This window comes from Bidens hawaiensis, unplaced genomic scaffold, assembly GCF_021521415.1.
Source record: "Bidens hawaiensis isolate Kalapana, Puna unplaced genomic scaffold, B.hawaiensis_p1.1 tig00003870_1, whole genome shotgun sequence".
NCBI lineage: Eukaryota > Viridiplantae > Streptophyta > Magnoliopsida > Asterales > Asteraceae > Bidens > Bidens hawaiensis.
In genome coordinates this window covers 1,616,694-1,634,918 of record NW_027491224.1, presented here as the reverse complement: position 1 = coordinate 1,634,918, position 18,225 = coordinate 1,616,694, and the positions used below count along the sequence as shown (strand labels likewise).

Here is an 18,225-nt window from a genome sequence, read left to right as displayed (position 1 = left end):
TTACAATTTCATATATTAAAAGAAAGAAGAAAGTTCACAACAGTTTTCAATATTTGAAACATAATTGTTAATCAGATATTGACACGTTTAAAAGTTTAACTAAATTCACACAATATTTGAAACATAATTGTTTAAAGTCTTTTGTATTTTAATAAAAACTCACAAATACATATTTCTTAATTAAAATAAATATTTCTAAACTAAATTCACACACTCTAATATATACATATTAATCTAACAGAGATTTTCTTGCAAATAAAAAAAAAAAAACTAATACTAGTCTTGCTAATAACGTAAGCTTTCTGGGGATTTGTATATGACCACAAAACATGGAAGAATTGCCCTCGGATTAAAAACGTACAACTCCTCAAGGTTAGAGTACAACCCCCCATAGCCTGCCACCGAATCATACGACCCGTCCTCTTCCCGTGGCGCGTTTTCTACCACACGCTTCACTTTCCCTGCGATAACCCGACAAACCAACATCGCCCTCCGTCCATGACTATCAACCCCTAGACAATCATGCGCTCGACCACTGCTTGCAGTTGTCCGCACGCCAGCCTTTGCACCACCTTCTACGCCATTGGTTCCAAAGTATTTGGGGCTCTGGAACCCGTGGCGGATGATGGTGCACACCCCGCAACCAGGGACGTTGGCGCAAAGGCTGGAGGAGTTGCGGGACCCAAGAGAGCAGGCAATGGTCGTGCAGTGAAAGCGGAGGAGCTCGTTGCCGTCTGCGGCGCACCGAGAGGCTGTGGCTGTGCCACGTGTCTTGACCGCGTCACGGCAGTCCTCGAAACGTTGGATGGTCCGACGTGTGTTGTGGACTTTTAATATCCGCTCGATTGTAAAGATCGGATGGTCAGTTTTGAGCCAGCTGGATTTGAATATTATTTCCACTATGTTTCGACCCGAATCTTCCGGACCCAGTTCTGAGACTGTAACAAAATTAAATGAATTATTAAAGCATATAAATGGTCCTGTTAAGTATGCAAAGTGCAATTAATGCCCTAAATATGTACCTTTCATATTTTAGATTATTATTTACTCCGTATATATTGGTGTCGGTGGGTGATCTATCAAGTCTGTCCTCTATTCTTTTTATTTTTTTTTTTGTTATTATTATTATTGTGTGTTATAAAATTTATTAATTTATGAAATGTAGCAAAATATATATACTCATATTTAATATCAACCAGCTATTTCAACCCGTTAAATATGGATGGAAAACGGTATTAACTAAGTTAGTATCAATTTTATTTGTTACCCCAGTAACATTAAATAAACTCTTACAAAAATTAAAAGTATAGATAAAACTACGCATGACCGTGAGTTCGAGACTGGAGTACTATCAGTACGTTTACAGAACCAAGTTGAATCAATTTCTCATGTATATACTCTTGACTCTTGTTCGAAAACCATAATAATCAAATGATAATCATTCTTTCTATAAGAAGTTATAAACAGAAAAATAAATTTGTAATTTATCAAATTCTTATAATCGTATAAATTTTCATATATTTCACTTGAATAACTATTAACAAGAGATAGTTAAAATGTTTATGTTCGATTCCGCTACTAAAATCAATAAAAGCTTTTACTGGTCAACGGCTGGATGGTACCGCCTCCATCTGGGGGGTGCTATATATGTTAATAAAATATTTACTTGATGAAACTACCATAATGCAATGCCTTTATAACCTCAATTAATAAAAACTTTTACTGGTGTAATGGTCCACGTTTGGATAGTTAATGGACCTCACGGGACTCTTATGTTCACTTCATTATTTGTGTTTATGACGTGTCATGTGACAGATTATCATAAATGGCAACTAGATATTATTGAATTATATATATTTAAAAAACAATTGTGGAAAATATATATATGATGGATGTTTATATACGTATTATAACGCTTAATTAATTTAGTTTTTAATTAACAAAACAATAATATGTTCATTAGTAAATTACCAGCATGCCTAACAGCTTGATGATGTTCCAAGCTCTCCATTTTTGGAAATACCTCCCCACATTGAGAACACACACAAATGGTACTTCTTGGTATCGTATACCTGCCCACATTAAGATCACGAACATATATTAATTAATTATTAAATCAACAACTTATATTTCCAAACAAATTTACAAAGATCAAACACAAAAATTAAATAAAAATCTATAAACCTTTTGTATAATTTCTATTATAATTACCGTACTTAAAATAACAATAGTTTTTTATTAATTAAATCTACAAATTGTTTTTTTAAACAAGTAAATAAAACAGCAAGCCAGAAAATGAAAATAAAATCTATAAATCCTTTGTATAAATTATATGTTGATTGTTGTAATAAAAAATAATAATATTAATAAGGTGCGATAATTAAACAGTAATACACAAGCATATAATAATCAAATCTGTCCCCGCCGTGTAGCTCAGTTGGTTAAGGGGGCGTAAGACTTGGAACAATAACCTAGAGGTCGTGGGTTCGAAACCGATCCTAAACGCCAATTGCCTTGCCGCTGAGTGAGGCTGATTTACCTCTCACATGACGGGCCTGGGACGGTCTGACGTGGGCCGGTTTGCGTATCCGGAACAACACGTTTTTGGAACAATAATAATCAAATCTACGATATATTTACCCAAGCAAGTTCAAATAAAAATGACAACACAACAAATGAAAGAATATATATATATATATATATATATATATATATATATATATATATATATATATATATCATTTGTCTAAATTATTTTTAGTTTAGAATTAGTGGTTGGTGGTAGTGGTAATAATAACTTTAACATTATGAAATTGAGATAGACCTTGAAGGATCAACAATGGCATGGCACTCATAACATCCAGAAAGCTTTCTAAACTGCATGCTTCTTGAAGAAGACGAGTAACTACTTCCGTGACCAGTGGATCTTACAGAACTAGCTAAAGACCTTGAAGAAGAAGACCCGCCGTCAGTCACCGCTTTTTTCCGGCTAAGAAGGCCGGAATCCATACCAACGGAGCTACTTTCCGGCGAGTTATCAGCTCTATGAACTACACGTGTATTCCCATGCACAACATCTCTAAAACTACATATGGAGCTGCAAGAACTCAACTTGGAGTACCCGTTGTTCGGGTTCTTAACCGGGTCGTGGACCTTGCTTAATCCCACAACATCTATTAGTTTGCAAGTTAGCAAGCTCTTGAATTGATCCCATGAAGATGATGTTTGGTTTTGTTGTTTTAGTTTGGATTTAGTGTTAGGTTTTGGTTTTGGTTTAGGTTTAGGTTTTTGTTGGTGTTGTGTGGTTTTATTGGTGGTGTGTTTTGTTGGTTGTGCATTTTTGGGTTTGGAGGAAGATGAGGAAGTAAGAAGTGCCATGAAAAGAGAAGCTTGAAGATGGAAGAAGATTATAATCTTCTTGTTCTTGATATAGATATATATTGTATAGATATATATATATTGAGAGAGAGAGAGAGATGCTTGGTGAAGGTGTTTTGTGGCCTTTAATGGTGGATGGGATCCAAGAAGGGGGGTAGATTGACCGAGCAATGGAGAGGGTGGGACTATATATTAATTTATTCTTTTACAGTTTTATTGCTATATCATTTTTATTTTCTTTAGGTACAAATATTGAAACAATATGAAGAATGAAGATAATATAAGATTCAATTAGATAGAGATCTTTGGAGTTTTTAAAGTTAGTAATTAAGAGTTTTGAGATTAATTGTGCACGTGATGTGTTTATTACAGTTAACATTGTAGCTTGTTTTGTACAAGTTCGAGTCTCGTTTGGGCCGAAGAAAGAAAATGATATGTTCTTTGCATAGAGTGATTGATTCGGGCAATAGATTAAAAGTGGTGCGTCTTTTTGATAGCATACGAGCAACAAGGTAAATAGGGTTCCCTTAAACTTATGAAGAAAGTGTCTAATTAATATCTCTGTTATTAAAATATCTTTGGTCGTTTAATTCCATTTATAATTTTCTTCACTTTGTTTTGTTTGGATCTCTTGTGTTTGTAATTGATCTTTCTCTTCTCTTTCAAAAAAATCACTAAAATATCTTCATATCCTTAATGCATGAACACATGGTAACAACTCACGGCTTTTGACATGTTATTGTCAATTAAATAGAATATTTGAAGTTTGTTTACTTGAAGCAATGAATATACATGTTTTATGTTTGGTCTCTTAATTTATATGTTAACATTCACAATAGATTCTTTACATTTATAAGAGTGGGTTCCTTATATTGTACGGAGTAATTGTAAATGAAGAAAAGAGAAAAGGTTACTGTTTAAGAGTGAATTTGAAGAAACACTTTTCATCCTCAATAACTTTTAAATGTTTTTTTTAAAATGTTTTTTAGTAGAGAAGAGAGAAAAACTAATGATAAAAGTATAAAAAATATTATTTAATTAAAAAAGAGAGAAAATATAGTGTTTGTAGTGTAATTATATTGATGGAGATATGGTTGTAAGCGGATCGAATCAAACCGGACAAGACCTTGTTCGTGTTTGTCCGTTATGCTTTTTCGAAAAAAATGGACGGTTCATGAACATCCTACCGAACAAAAAATTTTGTCTGTGTCCGTCCATTAATGAATTGAATTTGTCCGTGTCCATTTGTGTTCGTTCATTAGTACTATAAACTAAAACTAATGGACAATCGAACACTAATGAACAAACAGACACCAATGAACACTAATGAACATTAATTGACAAACAAACATAAACAAATCAAAATACTTAGCATAAACACTAATGCACATCAAACCACATGATATTCAAAAATAGTTAACACTTAACAGAGTAACCAAACACATAATTATACCAAAATAATGTTTCGGTTTTCAAAATCCACAATTTCTAGTGTTTAACTAGAAACAAGTTTCATATTCTTCATTCTTTAAGGAATGTCAACGTACCCCACCCTATTAAACGGTCGTTACTAAACGTTCACGAACACTATTGAATGAATGAATTCTTTGTCCTTGTTCTTCTGTTAAGCTTACCGAACAAAATATTTTTGTCCATGTCTAGTTAGTTTATTAAACGAACAAACATAAACGAACTTCTCACCGAACGGACAGTCGAACATCCGCCGGACGTCAGGTTCACTTACAACCCTAGATGGAGATAGAGAAGCTACTAGGATTACTCTTAGAGAATTTCCAATCGGTTCTTCATTTTCATCTCCAAATCTAAAATTACACTAAAAATCCTAGTTTACTCTATTATTTTCTATTAAATAATATTATTTTATACATATCGATTCGATTCGTTTTTCCTCCAAACGAATCGAGTTTCTCAAGAACTCGATTCGAATATGGGTTTTCACACCTATCCATTCTAATCACTTTCCTACATCCCGTTATGCCTGTTTTACTGACGAAACGAGTTATGGGCCATAAAAACCTCATTTCCTTACTTTAACGCAGCCTGAACGTCACTATTTCGTCCAGACTCATCCCAAACAACATGTTTATTACAAAGTTTGGTTCTTTCTGACACTATAAGGTCCGATTTGCCTTCGTATCAAATCTTAAGACAAATTGATGTTTAATACCTAACGTTTATATCAAAAACACACCTTTTGGGTACCGGTTTGGTTCGGATCTGGACCAACACGTGGATCTAGACGTGTTTCTTGTTTGTCTATGGAAATTAGCTGCAAATCACCCTCTTTCTTGCTCGAATCTGGATCCAGGATGAAAGAGAGTGGTTGTGTGTGTTTTTGAATGTGTGGAGGCATATGTGGTAATCAGGATTTAGGGTTTTAGGGAGGTTTTAGAGTGTTTAAATACCTCTAAGTGTAACATTCGTTAATTTTCAAACCCGAAAACCCGACCCATTTTTAAATTTTTGGTTTTGCTTGTAAATATGTAAATACATATATATATCTCAAGTTTCGTTTCATGTTTTTTGTAATTGTATTCGGTAAACCAACCCGTTTTGTCTCTTCAATATATTCTTTATTGTTGTTTATCAATAATACATAATCCACGATGATTTAAGATTATTATTCGTTCGTTTTCCATTCATTTTGTTCAAATATCGAAATGCTGAAGATTTAGAGTTAATGAAATAATAAATCTCCAAACTATGCGAGTATAATATGCAAGTAGTCCAAAGATATTAACTCTTAACTAGATTACATAACATTTATAAAATTCAAGGTTCAAAGAGTAAGTATATATAAATTCAGTTTTAATAAAGATTGAAAGTTCAGGGACCATTCTGTAAACTATTCAAATTATTATAACAAAATAATAAAATAAATCCCACCCAGCCCTTCCCCATCCCCTGGCCACATTTTTCCGGCAAGGCTCATCGCCGGCGACCCAAAAAATTTTCCGGCGAATTTTATTAACCCCTTAAACTTCGTTCTTTGACCCATTTATCTCATTTAACGGGTTTCTCCACTAATTAGGATCATTAATCAAGTTCTAAAACTTAATAACCTCGTTAATCATCGCGAATCAACCGGAGTAACGGCCGGAGTATTTTTAAAACATCAATAACGAACATTAAACGCAATACGCTCCAATAGAGACTATAAATAGGCCGATTTTCACCATATAAACTCGTACCAACCATCAATTCACACTAGTATACTCTCTAAATATCCCGTCTTGATCTTCAAAGTTCACTTTCCAGCCAACCTTCGTTCACCACCAATCCAACACTAAATCAAGTAAGTAATATATGATTTCGAATCATTTTAAGCCAACTAATAAAAGCCCTAACAAAGATTAAGCAACCATGGAACGGATTTGTTGAATTGAAATTTAGGGTTTATAGTGTAGAAGGTGAACCTGTATATTAATATATATATATTTCAGTTTCTGTTGTAAACTCAACAAACATGCTGGTCTAGTGGTTTATTCTCTCTTGTAAAAACAGAAGGACCCGGGTTCGAACCCGGGTCAGGACCTTTTGTTTAGTTTGTATTTTATAAACCTTTTTCTTTTATAAATCCTTAAATATATTAAAAATCATTATAAATTTAATAAAATTAATTTGAGTTAAATAGTATTTTTGTAAATCATATTTATCACTTTTCACTTAAAAACCGACTTTTGTTTTCACTAAAGTTTCGTGAAACCCGACTAATATTATATTATTAAAATAGCTTTTCATCAACCTTATAACACGTTAACATAATTGTTTTTAAAATAAATTTTGACCCATCAGTCCTTGGATATTAAAATTCTCAAACTTATAATGAATTACTAATAAACATTTAAATATTAATAAACCATTAAAATTCGTGTTCAACAAATGTTATAATTCTCATGTTACCTAGACGACATTAAATAAATAAAATCGTTAAATAACCGTTACAACTTTAAATAATACTATAATACCAACTGCCATAAAAGATACAACAAAAATAAATGCTTATTCCCTAAAACTAAATTATTTTAACTTTTATACTCGTTAGTTAGTCTTTAATTTTGTATCTTCGTTATTATTTATAGTTTATGAGATTCAATCGCTTAGGTTTCTTAACTCGCTTTCGGTTATTATTTCAAGTTGCCTTTAATCTCAAAGGTGAGTTTCTCACACCCCCTTTTTACTCTTTTACTACTTTTGGGGGTAACATATATTTCATATCCAAATTACAATTTAGTTTATTCATTATTTACAAACTACAATTCGTTACATGGACTTGTGTGTTTATTTGCTTACTTGCTCAAAGATTACGTGCTCATGGTTCCTCATTAAGTATGATCATACGCCCCCCTTTGCGCTCAAGACATTTGTTGTTATGAGTGGAAATGGGTCTCATTATCCGAGTAAGTAGGTGCACAATCCCAACTGGAAATGATCTTACTTGCGCTTATCTGTGTACGTTTGTGCACAATCCCAACTGGAAAGGACTTTACTTGCTCATTTACACTTGTTCATGGAATTGTATGATTTTTATGTACTTATATCAAACTTTTGTGAACTCACCAACTATCCATTTAGTTGACATTATTTTACATATATGCTACAGTTACATCTATTCGAAGTTGAGATAAGAAGAATACACTAGAACTTAGGTTATATTGATAAATGGACAAGTTTTTAATTGTTCTTATATGTTTTTGTATTTTTCTTGTATTTCTTCTTACAACCTTGTGTACTGATGTTTAAATTAATTAATGATAATATTGCCACTTAATAGTGTCCCATGTGTTTTGAGCAATCTGTACGTCACACTCAGGCGTTTCCGCTTTAGCCGGGGTGTTACAAATTGGTATCAGAGCCATGACTATAAGATAGGGCGTTAGACGTAGTGTTCTAGTTATTTATAGTTTATTTTGCTTAATTGTTTAGGTTGCATGATTAGAAAATTATGTGGGCCTTATGTGATTGTTCAATGCACTTGCTTATTATTTTATTGTCAATTAATTTACGCCTCATGTACACAAAGCACACACAAGTCCAAGGCTTATGCCTAAAATCAAAGATTTCTCAAACATTTTTCAACAATCGATTTTTTTCGGTGTTCTGATATTTCTTCTTCTTAAAGATGGTTCTATATGGCGGGTATGTAGTAAACAGGGGTACGTGCTTGTTTTCCGAACCTTGACACCAAGGTTATTGAAACCTAAGGATAAGCAATGCGCATAAATCCCAACCAGACGCGGGACCTGGTTGCTTACCTGGAGAGTTAGGAAAGGGCATGACCTCTATTAAGCCAAAGCATACCATTTTCAACGCCATATCAATCACGACTTTAAGTTTTCAAATGTGACCGTGTCCTCTTTGTGAAAAAGGAATGTGGTTGCACTCCTAAGGATGTCATACAAGTCATGGTGGTTCACGCGACGTGTGATGTAAGGCCCCGTTACCGATGCCTCACATCTGACGTTGATTTAATCATAAACACAGTTCTAAATATCAGAGTTAATTAAAACTTTACGCGGAATATAAAACTTTCAAACCAATATATTACATAACTATCAATTCTTGTCTTAACGAGCATTCAAATCGTTTAAACATAAAACATTGTCTTTTAAATAACATAAGATTTCCTTGAGATGCCAGTGTCTTCAATTCCATGCCATGTGTTTCCCCTCAAGTGAGCTGCCTCATTCTACTCACCTACGTGCATACTAAAAGTCAGCTACGCTGAGTGAATTCTAGTTAATCATACAACATACAATCAGTTCACATACTTGCACATATGCCCGAACGTGTGTACATCATTCATACTTTACTTTACATCCATAACTATCCATACTACGTAAAGAGCCTTCCGCCCTATAACCTCACGGATATTATAAGGGTCTGGTCCCTAACAACACAGATATTATTAGGGTTTGGTCCATACCCTCACAGATATTATAAGGTTCTGGTCCCTATCCTCACAGATATTATTAGGGTCTGGTCCCTATCCTCACAGATATAATTAGGGTCTGGTCCCTTTGTTTCGTGCAACTGCAACATACCTGTCTTTACATACTATCCTTGACGATACGTGCAATATCCAAAGATCGTTCACGTATTGTCAACATATCTTACATACATCCTTCATACATCATATATGTATATCATACATACGTCATTCATACATCATACATACATCATATATATCAATCATATCTTTAACTACTACATGGCGGTACATGCAATATCCGAAGATCGTTCATGCTCCGTCAAACAATCATCATACATAAATCATACTATACATACACTTAACACTTAAGGTAAGTGTATTAACTATCACATGGAGTATGCGGAAGCTCCTAGCGGGGTCCAAGGGGCAGAGCCCCTCGCTGGGGTTAAGCTGCCAGGTCAGCTTGGAAAAATTTTATTTTCATTAACTGTCTTAACACATTTTCCATTAGGATTTCATGATAATATTTTATTGTTAACCTCTCAATCCTTTAAGGTATCTTCTATGAATTAATAAAGTTCAAGGGCTATTTTGTAATTAAATCATTCTTTCCAAGTTCAGGGACTGTTCTGTCATTTTATCAAACTTCTAGTTCGTTACTTCGTTCTTAGTGAATCTGGTTCATAACGAATGACCCATTCGTTACTTTATAGCGAATTGACTGTTATAACGAACTGGTCCTTGTAACGAATTAGACCTTATTACGAACTGGTCCTTTGACGAATTGGACCTCATAGCGAATGACCCTTCTGTAACGAATTGAACCTTCTAGTTCGTTATCTCCTTCTAACGAATGGTCATAACGAATTGGGGTTAATTAGTTATCTTTTCCTTAACGAATTTAGATACGAACTAAGGCTAGTTCGTTAAGCTTCCTTTAATGAATCATCTGACGAATTGCCTCTAGTTCGTTAACTCTCCATTAACGAATTAGGGTTAGGTCAGAGAATGTCAGAAACATTGACATTCCCTTCCTCGTACCCGCCGCCCTTCGCGCGCCGCCTTTCCAGCGCCATCATCGCCGTAAAACCGCGGGTTCGCCGGAAAAACGTAATTTTGCTCCATTTTCACCGTTTTTCGTCCCGTTCGATCCATATCTGAGCTAGGGTGACCCTTAAGCTCATCTTAGGTTCGGTTTATACCCGATTCCACCCGGATCTCGTGACTTAACGGTATAAAGGTGACGGCTCGTTGTTTTATGACTAAATCTAACGGGTTTGGGTTCATACAATATCATACAATCATTACCTTGGATCGGGATCGGTTTTCCTTCTTGGTTCGGCTAGATAAAAGAGAGAAACTAGAGAGAGAGCTTAAGTGTGTGTTTTGGGTGGTGTATGGAATATGTGTAGAATGAATGAATTAATTAGTGATTAAGGTTTATATATTATGGATCATGGGCTTAAGCCCATGGTCTTTTTCCTTCTTTCCTTCTTAATCCAAGTCCATAACCCATATCCATTTAACCCAACACTAGCCCGACTCATAATAACTCATGTTTTCATTTTATTAACCGACGAGAAAACGGGATGTTACATGTGACTCCGACCCTCAATGCTTTACCATGTGTTTTAACTAAAAGTCCACCAAGTCGTGGTGATACACGAATACCTAGCTTTCAGTTCGATTTAATTACGCCTTTTGATTTTGTGTTGAAATACAATAATAGTCGAGTTTCAATGTGTTTATTTTAGTTATATATTCATTTACTATTATGATTTATAATTGCAAATTCGAAAAGTCATGGTGATACATGAATAGTCGAGTTTCAATATGAATATGTTATAATTATATTAATTTACTATTATGGTTTAGAATTGAAATTTTGAAAGGTCACGGTGATGCATGAATAGTTGAATTTAAATTTGTTTTCTTTATTTGTATATATTTGTTTATTTTTATGATTTGAATTTGGAATAAGAAGAGTCATGGTGGTACATGAACAATCAATATCTTTTTAAAAATTCAATTCACTACTTAATTAAGTTTGATATATATATATATATATATATATATATATATATATATATATATATATTCATACGGTTATTCAAAATTTATGAGGTTTTTATTGAAACACGAAAATTCGTGATGGTTCATGGACATTTCACTTTTGATTTCAAAGTTTGTTTCATTTAATTTTATTTCTTTACTTATTTCTATGATTTATATAGATTGATTATGATGTTCCTTTTGATTGTTAATACGAAATTTCATATTTACGCCCCATGTCACGAGAATAATTCACGTTTCGCCGTATGTCTTCTTGTTTTCCTCGACGTCGTCCTCGAAACTCAACCCGCAAAATGACAACTCAGATTACCACGTTGTTGACTGTAACATTCGTTACTTTTCAAATCCGAAAATCCGATCCGTTTTAATATTTCGGTTTTTATTTATAGGATGAGTATCATTACAGAACCCTTAAATTATTTAAGAACTTGAAGGAACCCTTAAAAACTAACGTTTTTTATAAATTTTTTGTATGTTATTGTTATTTGAGTGTAGTTTTATCACTTTTTATATTTACATTTATGATTACAATTATACAAATTAGTTTTTACACATATCTAATTTTCTTTAACACATATGTAAGTTTGTTATTACATAAATTTTACACATATGTAAACTTGTGATTTATATATGTAAATAAAAAAATTTATATATTAAACATAATAAAACTACTCTCAAGTAATGTTATTAAATAAAAAAAATATAAAAAATATTTGGTTTTTAAGAGTTTCTATAAGTTCTTAACTTTTTTTGAGTTCTTAAATGAAACTAACCCTTTATTTATAAATATATAATTCAAGATTCGCCAAGTTATAAATCAATCGTTTGTCAATCTCGTTTCGTTTAAATAACAAAACTCCGGTATTTAAGGCTGTACATAAACGAATCCCGAGCTACCCAAGTATAATACAAAAGATATATAAAGTTATTAACTTTTATTTCATTTTTATAACATATGAAAGTCCAAGGTTCAATGTGTAAATATAGTTTAAAAACAAAACATATAAGTATGGATAGTTTAAGGGCTTAATGTGTAAACTTCATTTAACATAATAAAAAAATAAAAGCCCAGTCCCTCCCCCCTTCTTCCCCCACGTTTTTCCAGCAGCCCCAAAATCCGGCGACGGCGGTGAACTTCCGGCAACCTATCAAAACATCCCAAAACGCTATTTTTAATCAATTTTAATGATATAAACTCGTTTCTCCATCATATTAAAGCTTAATCAAATCCCATTACGCGTATTAACACACTACAATGTTAAGATTCATCCCTAAACCGCCGGATAATAATTAAATTTCATTAACTCGATTTAATCACCCAACGAAACAATTGAGGCTATAAATAGCATCCTAACCTTCTCCTGAATGTGCTACAGACATAAAATTTCACTAACAAACTCGTTAATATCATCAACTTGTTCTTATATTTCTGTTCCGGCTAACTCGTCGTTCAACCTCATTCCGGCATCATTAGAGGTAATTGATAGGTGGGGTTTCATTGTTTTGATCCGTCTAACAAAACCCCCAACCTAAATCAATCAAACCTAGAACGAATCTAGAGAATTGAAAACCTTGAGCTTTTGTTTAAAATTAACTATTTCTTTCTTTAACAATCAAAACTGTTTGGTCCAGTGGTTGTGTATGTGTTGTGTGGTTATTGAGACCCGGGTCCGAACCCGGGTCACAGCAGACCACTTTATATTTTTTTTAAATCATATTTTATTCGTTATAATAAATTAAATATATATTTATAAATAATACAAATAAATAAAATTAGTTTTATAGTTAAATAAAAGATGTTTTGATTTCCGTTAACAATTTTAGTTCAAGAATCAACTTTTACAAACCCAAACCGCATGTTAAAACTCGCGAAATAAATATATAAATACAATCTCGTCTTGAACTTTATAAATTCCAAACGCCAGCATAATTACTCTCAAACTAAAATTCCGTTAAAAGCCCATAACTCAAAAACATTATAAATCTCTAACCCGTCAAGTTCGTTTAAAAACTAGTTTAACTTATATATATAGATATATTTTCGTTTGTTAAACCTTAAAATTCGTTAACATATTCGGTTTTCAAAATAAAATATATCGTTGACACCAATATTTCTGTAACCCTTAAAATATTCGAACATCATATTAATCTTATAATTTAAACTAATATTAAATTAATAATTTATTAATAATTCGTTATTCGTAATGTACAAAATAATATTATAATATCCAACTCTATAATAAAATATACTTTCAACACTTCAAAATCCCGACAACCCGAGTTATCTACTTTTTATAAGACATTAGTTAATATTAATTTTGTACTTTTAATTCTAGTTTGTGACGTGCAGTTGCTTCGGTTTCATTTCTGCACTTTTGGTTTTATTTCAAGTTTGTGATAAACTTAAAGGTGAGTTTCTCACACCCCCTTTTTACTCTTTTATTACTTTTGGGGGTAGCATAATATCCTATCCAAATTACAATTTCGTTTATTCATTATTTACAAACTACAATTCGTTACATGGACCTGTGTGTTTATTTTCTTACTTGCTCAAAGATTGCGTGCTTATGGTTTCCTCATTAAGTATGATCATACGCCCACCTATGCACTAAGGACCTCGATGTTATGAGTGGAATAGGGACCCCCGATCCGAGTACGCTGGTTGTTACCAACAGAAAAGACACTTACTTGCGCTATTATCCGAGTACATTGGTGCACAATACCAACTGGAAATGACCTTACTTGCTCATTTACACTTGTTCATAGAATTGTAGATTTTTTATGTACTTATATCAAAACTTGTGTGAACTCACCAACTATTCATTTAGTTGACATTATTTTATATATATATATATATATATATATATATATATATATATATATATATATATATATATATATATATATATATATATATATATGCTACAGGCACAACGATTAGAAGATATCGAGAAGAAGACATTAGTACTTAGGTTATATTAATAATGGACAAAATGTTAATTGTTCTTGTATTTTCCTTGTATTCTTTGTTACAAACTTGTGTACTTGATGTGTAAATCAATTAATGGTAATATTGTCACTTAATAGTGTCACATGTGTTTTGAGCAATCTGTACGTCACACTCGGGCGTATTACGCTTTAGCCGGGGTGTTAGATTGACCGTCGTGATCCCGACTATGATAAACCAAAACCCATTTACAGTAAATTCAAAACTATGTCTGAACCAATCCAAAACCCGATAAAAAGCTTGGAACGGGGACATACCATTTGTATAACATGTGTAAATCCCACCACTCCATTACCATAAAACTGTGATAATTTAAGCCACCACCTCTTACCAAAAACCTATACATATTCTACATCACCTATTCCCACGACCTGTTACCCAACCATTCATCCCAACTATATGTCGTATGCTCGTACTTGAAGCATGCTATCATTTCAGTGACCCGAGTACCCCCGTAATACTCAAAAAGGCCTAATTTGTTTCTTCTATGAAAAATCTTAAATCACATCCTCTGGACGGTCGGAGCTCACTCGTAGCCTTACACCCCTACTTACCCCTTCATACTCGTCAAACATACATTTTTTTAAACCCATGTGTAAGGCCCCGTTACCGGTACCTCACTTTAACGTTGGATTTACTTATAAACACAGTTCTGAATATCAGAGTTAATTAAAACTTTCGTGGAATAATAATAATAGTCAACCATTCATTACAAATATTCATAACTTGTCTTTTCAAAACGTAAATAAAACATAGTATCAAAACATCATGACAAATCTTCAGATGCCAGCCTCTTCAATCTTTCCATGTGTCTTGCTCAAACCAGCCGTCTCAATCTGTTAACCTATGTGCATACTAAAACTCAGCTACACTGAGTGAGTTCTAGTTAATCAAACGACATACAATACATCCACATACTTACATACTTGCATACTTTCATTCTTTCTTTCATACTTAGATACATACTTTCATTCATACATATACGTTTTAAAGAACATTCTTCCCTATAACCTTCGCCGATATTATTAGGGTCGGTTCCCTACATTCGTCGATATTATTAGGGTCGGTTCCTTACATTCGCCGACATTATTAGGGTCGGTTCCCTACATTCGCCGACATTATTAGGGTCGGTTCTCTACATTCGTCGACATTATACGCTCATACATCACTTATAAATCATATATATATCAACCATATCTTTAAACCATCCCTTGACAGTACATGCAATATCCGAAGATCGTTCACGTACTATCAATATAACATACATACATCATTCATACTTCATATATATATATATATATATTAATCATATCTTTAACTACCCCCTGGCGGTAAATCCAATATCCGAAGATCGTTCACGCACCGTCAAGCATTCATCATACATGGATCATAAAAGGCATACACTTACCAATTAAGGTAAGTGTATTAACTATCACATCGAGTATGCACACAACCCCGAAAACATAACAAGGAAGTGTGGCTAGAAACTCACCTGAATGCGGTTACGTTCACCGTTTATGGTTATTCCTTTCTTGAGCTGTGCACGACTAACTGTATAACAATTATGTGTATCAGTTAACTATCACTACCCATCATGTTTCTAGTTTAATTCTTACCCTCAACGAACGGGGATCCGGGGGCAGCGCCCCTGGCAGTTAGGTTCTAGGGGCAGCAGCCCCTAGCGGGATCTAAGGGACAGAGCCCCTGGATGGGGTTAAGCTGTCTTAACACATTTTCCATTAGGATTTTAAATTATTTTCTAATTCGCTAACTCATTCTCTATAACGAATTAAGCCTGATTCGTGGTCTAATTCGTTATCCGAACTTAGCGAATCGGAGAGTAACGAATCACCTGATTTGTTATCTGATTCGTCATCTTACATGATCCGATTCGTTAGATTAGTTCGTTATCTTAGTTCGTTAGCTACTTCGTTATCTTGACTTGAATTGATTCGTTATCTCCATTAACAAATGACTATAACGAATTGAGGTTAATTCGTTATCCTTTTCCTTAAAGAATCTGGACGCGAACTAAGGCTAGTTCGTTAAGCTTCCCTTAACGAATCCCTGACGAATTACCCTTAGTTCGTTAACTCTCCGTTAACGAATTAGGGTTAGGTTAGAGAATGTCAGAAACATTCTCTTCCTCGTACCCGCCTCCTTTCCGGCGCCGTCGTCGCCGGAAAACCGCGGGTTCGCCGGAAAAAACGTATTTTTGCACCATTTTCACCGTTTTTTGTCCTGTTCGATCCAGATCTGAGCTAGGGTGACCCCTAGGCTCATCTTATGCTCAGTTCATACCCGATTCCACCCGGATCTCGTGACTTTAACGGTTTAAAGGTGTCGGCTCGTCGTTTCGCGACTAAATCTAACGGGCTTGAGTTCATACCATAACATACTATCATTACCTTGTATCGGGATCGGTTTTCCTTTATGGTACGGCTAGGGAAAAGAGAGAAACTAGAGAGAGAGCTTAAGTGTGTGTTTTGGTGGTGTATGGAATATGTGTAAATGAGTCAATTAAATGGGTAATGAAGGTTTATATAATTATGGATCATGGGCTTAAGCCCATGGTCTTTTCCTTCTTTCCTTCATGACCCAAGTCCGTTACCCATATCCATTTTACTCAACACTAGCCCGACTCATAATAACTCATATTCTCATTTTATTAACCGAAACTAGAAAAAGGGATGTTACACCATGTATCTTTTTCCACACTCATATTCTTTATGTACATCTTATACTTATAATTTCAAATCCTCAAATTATTTTAGAATAGTAAATTAACAAGTATTTAATCAAGTTGATGTTCTTCAAAAAGACTTTAAGTCAAACATATTGTTATCATCATCATCATCATCATTATTATTAATATTATTATTATTATTAATATTAATATTTAAATAACTATTATCATTATTATTTCATTACTACTATTATGGTCACTATTATTATTATTACCACTATAAATCTTATTATATATAATATTTACAATGTTATATAGAAAAGTTAAATTAAGCAAAATCGTTGTTTTAAACAAGTTATAGGCCCTTGAGGCTATTATATTATCATCATAACAGTTCTGTAAAAAAGTCATTTTTAGTTGGCGATCCTCTTTAAAGTTTTCATAGGACGTTGCCATAAGGGAAATCTTTATTTTACATTAAAAGTTTCATATAGTGTCGTAAACTTTAGTACTAGCTAAGAAATTATTATTATTATTACTACTATTATTATTATTATAATTATTATTACTAAGTTTTTGTAAAAGTTATTGTTATAAAAGTATCGCATTCTTTTTCAATTTCCATAAACTTAAGCAAATTTCAAAGAGATCATTTTCTTCTTCCCCTCCGTCAACGCCAATAAATTCAGTTGAGAAATCATGGCACCAACCTCACCATAACCTTCAACCTACCGTCGAGAAGACATGTATCGCAAGTTTCGTCTTGTTTTATTATATTTATTATTATTTTCTTTTCTTTTTCATATATATATATATATATATGTTTCTATATATATTATTCTATTTGATACAACCAAAGCAATTTTATGTATCAAATCCTTTCGAGTATTATTCATGAAGTTTGTAACTGAGTTTGGCTATTTGTGATTGTTGAGCCATTTTCGTTGCCATTCATGGTTGCATTGCTGAACTTGTTTACTATTATCTCAATCTCGCGTTTTATGACCGATTTCCCATAAACGTAACCGTTTAGTGGAAGCTGGGATTTCAAATATGTTTAGGTACATGTTGAATTTATATTAATTTTACACGAATTGTTTTGATTATTTGTTTAGTTTTCTTTTCGTC

The 18,225-nt window shown here is 33.4% G+C and overlaps 1 protein-coding gene across 1 annotated transcript; it reads right to left on the bottom strand.

The window, feature by feature from the left end:
* Positions 1-225: 225 nt before the first annotated feature.
* Positions 226-3,625, bottom strand: LOC143624558 (uncharacterized). Its single transcript, XM_077095170.1, has 3 exons — positions 2,825-3,625; positions 1,972-2,072; positions 226-938 (listed from the first exon to the last, which is right to left on the bottom strand). Exons 1-3 carry the CDS (start codon positions 3,376-3,378, stop codon positions 286-288), a joined length of 1,308 nt encoding a protein of 435 aa, XP_076951285.1. The 5' UTR covers positions 3,379-3,625; the 3' UTR covers positions 226-285.
* Positions 3,626-18,225: the final 14,600 nt, after the last annotated feature.

What these genes read in the sequence shown, in the direction of transcription:
- LOC143624558 (XM_077095170.1), bottom strand. Translation starts at nt 3,378, where the DNA reads ATGGCACTTCTTACTTCCTCATCTTCCTCCAAACCCAAAAATGCACAA. An exon ending in GCCATTGTTGATCCTTCAAG is followed by an intron (nt 2,073 to 2,824) that starts GTCTATCTCAAT and finishes TAATGTGGGCAG; the next exon opens with GTATACGATACCAAGAAGTA. An exon ending in TCAAGCTGTTAGGCATGCTG is followed by an intron (nt 939 to 1,971) that starts GTAATTTACTAA and finishes ATTTTGTTACAG; the next exon opens with TCTCAGAACTGGGTCCGGAA.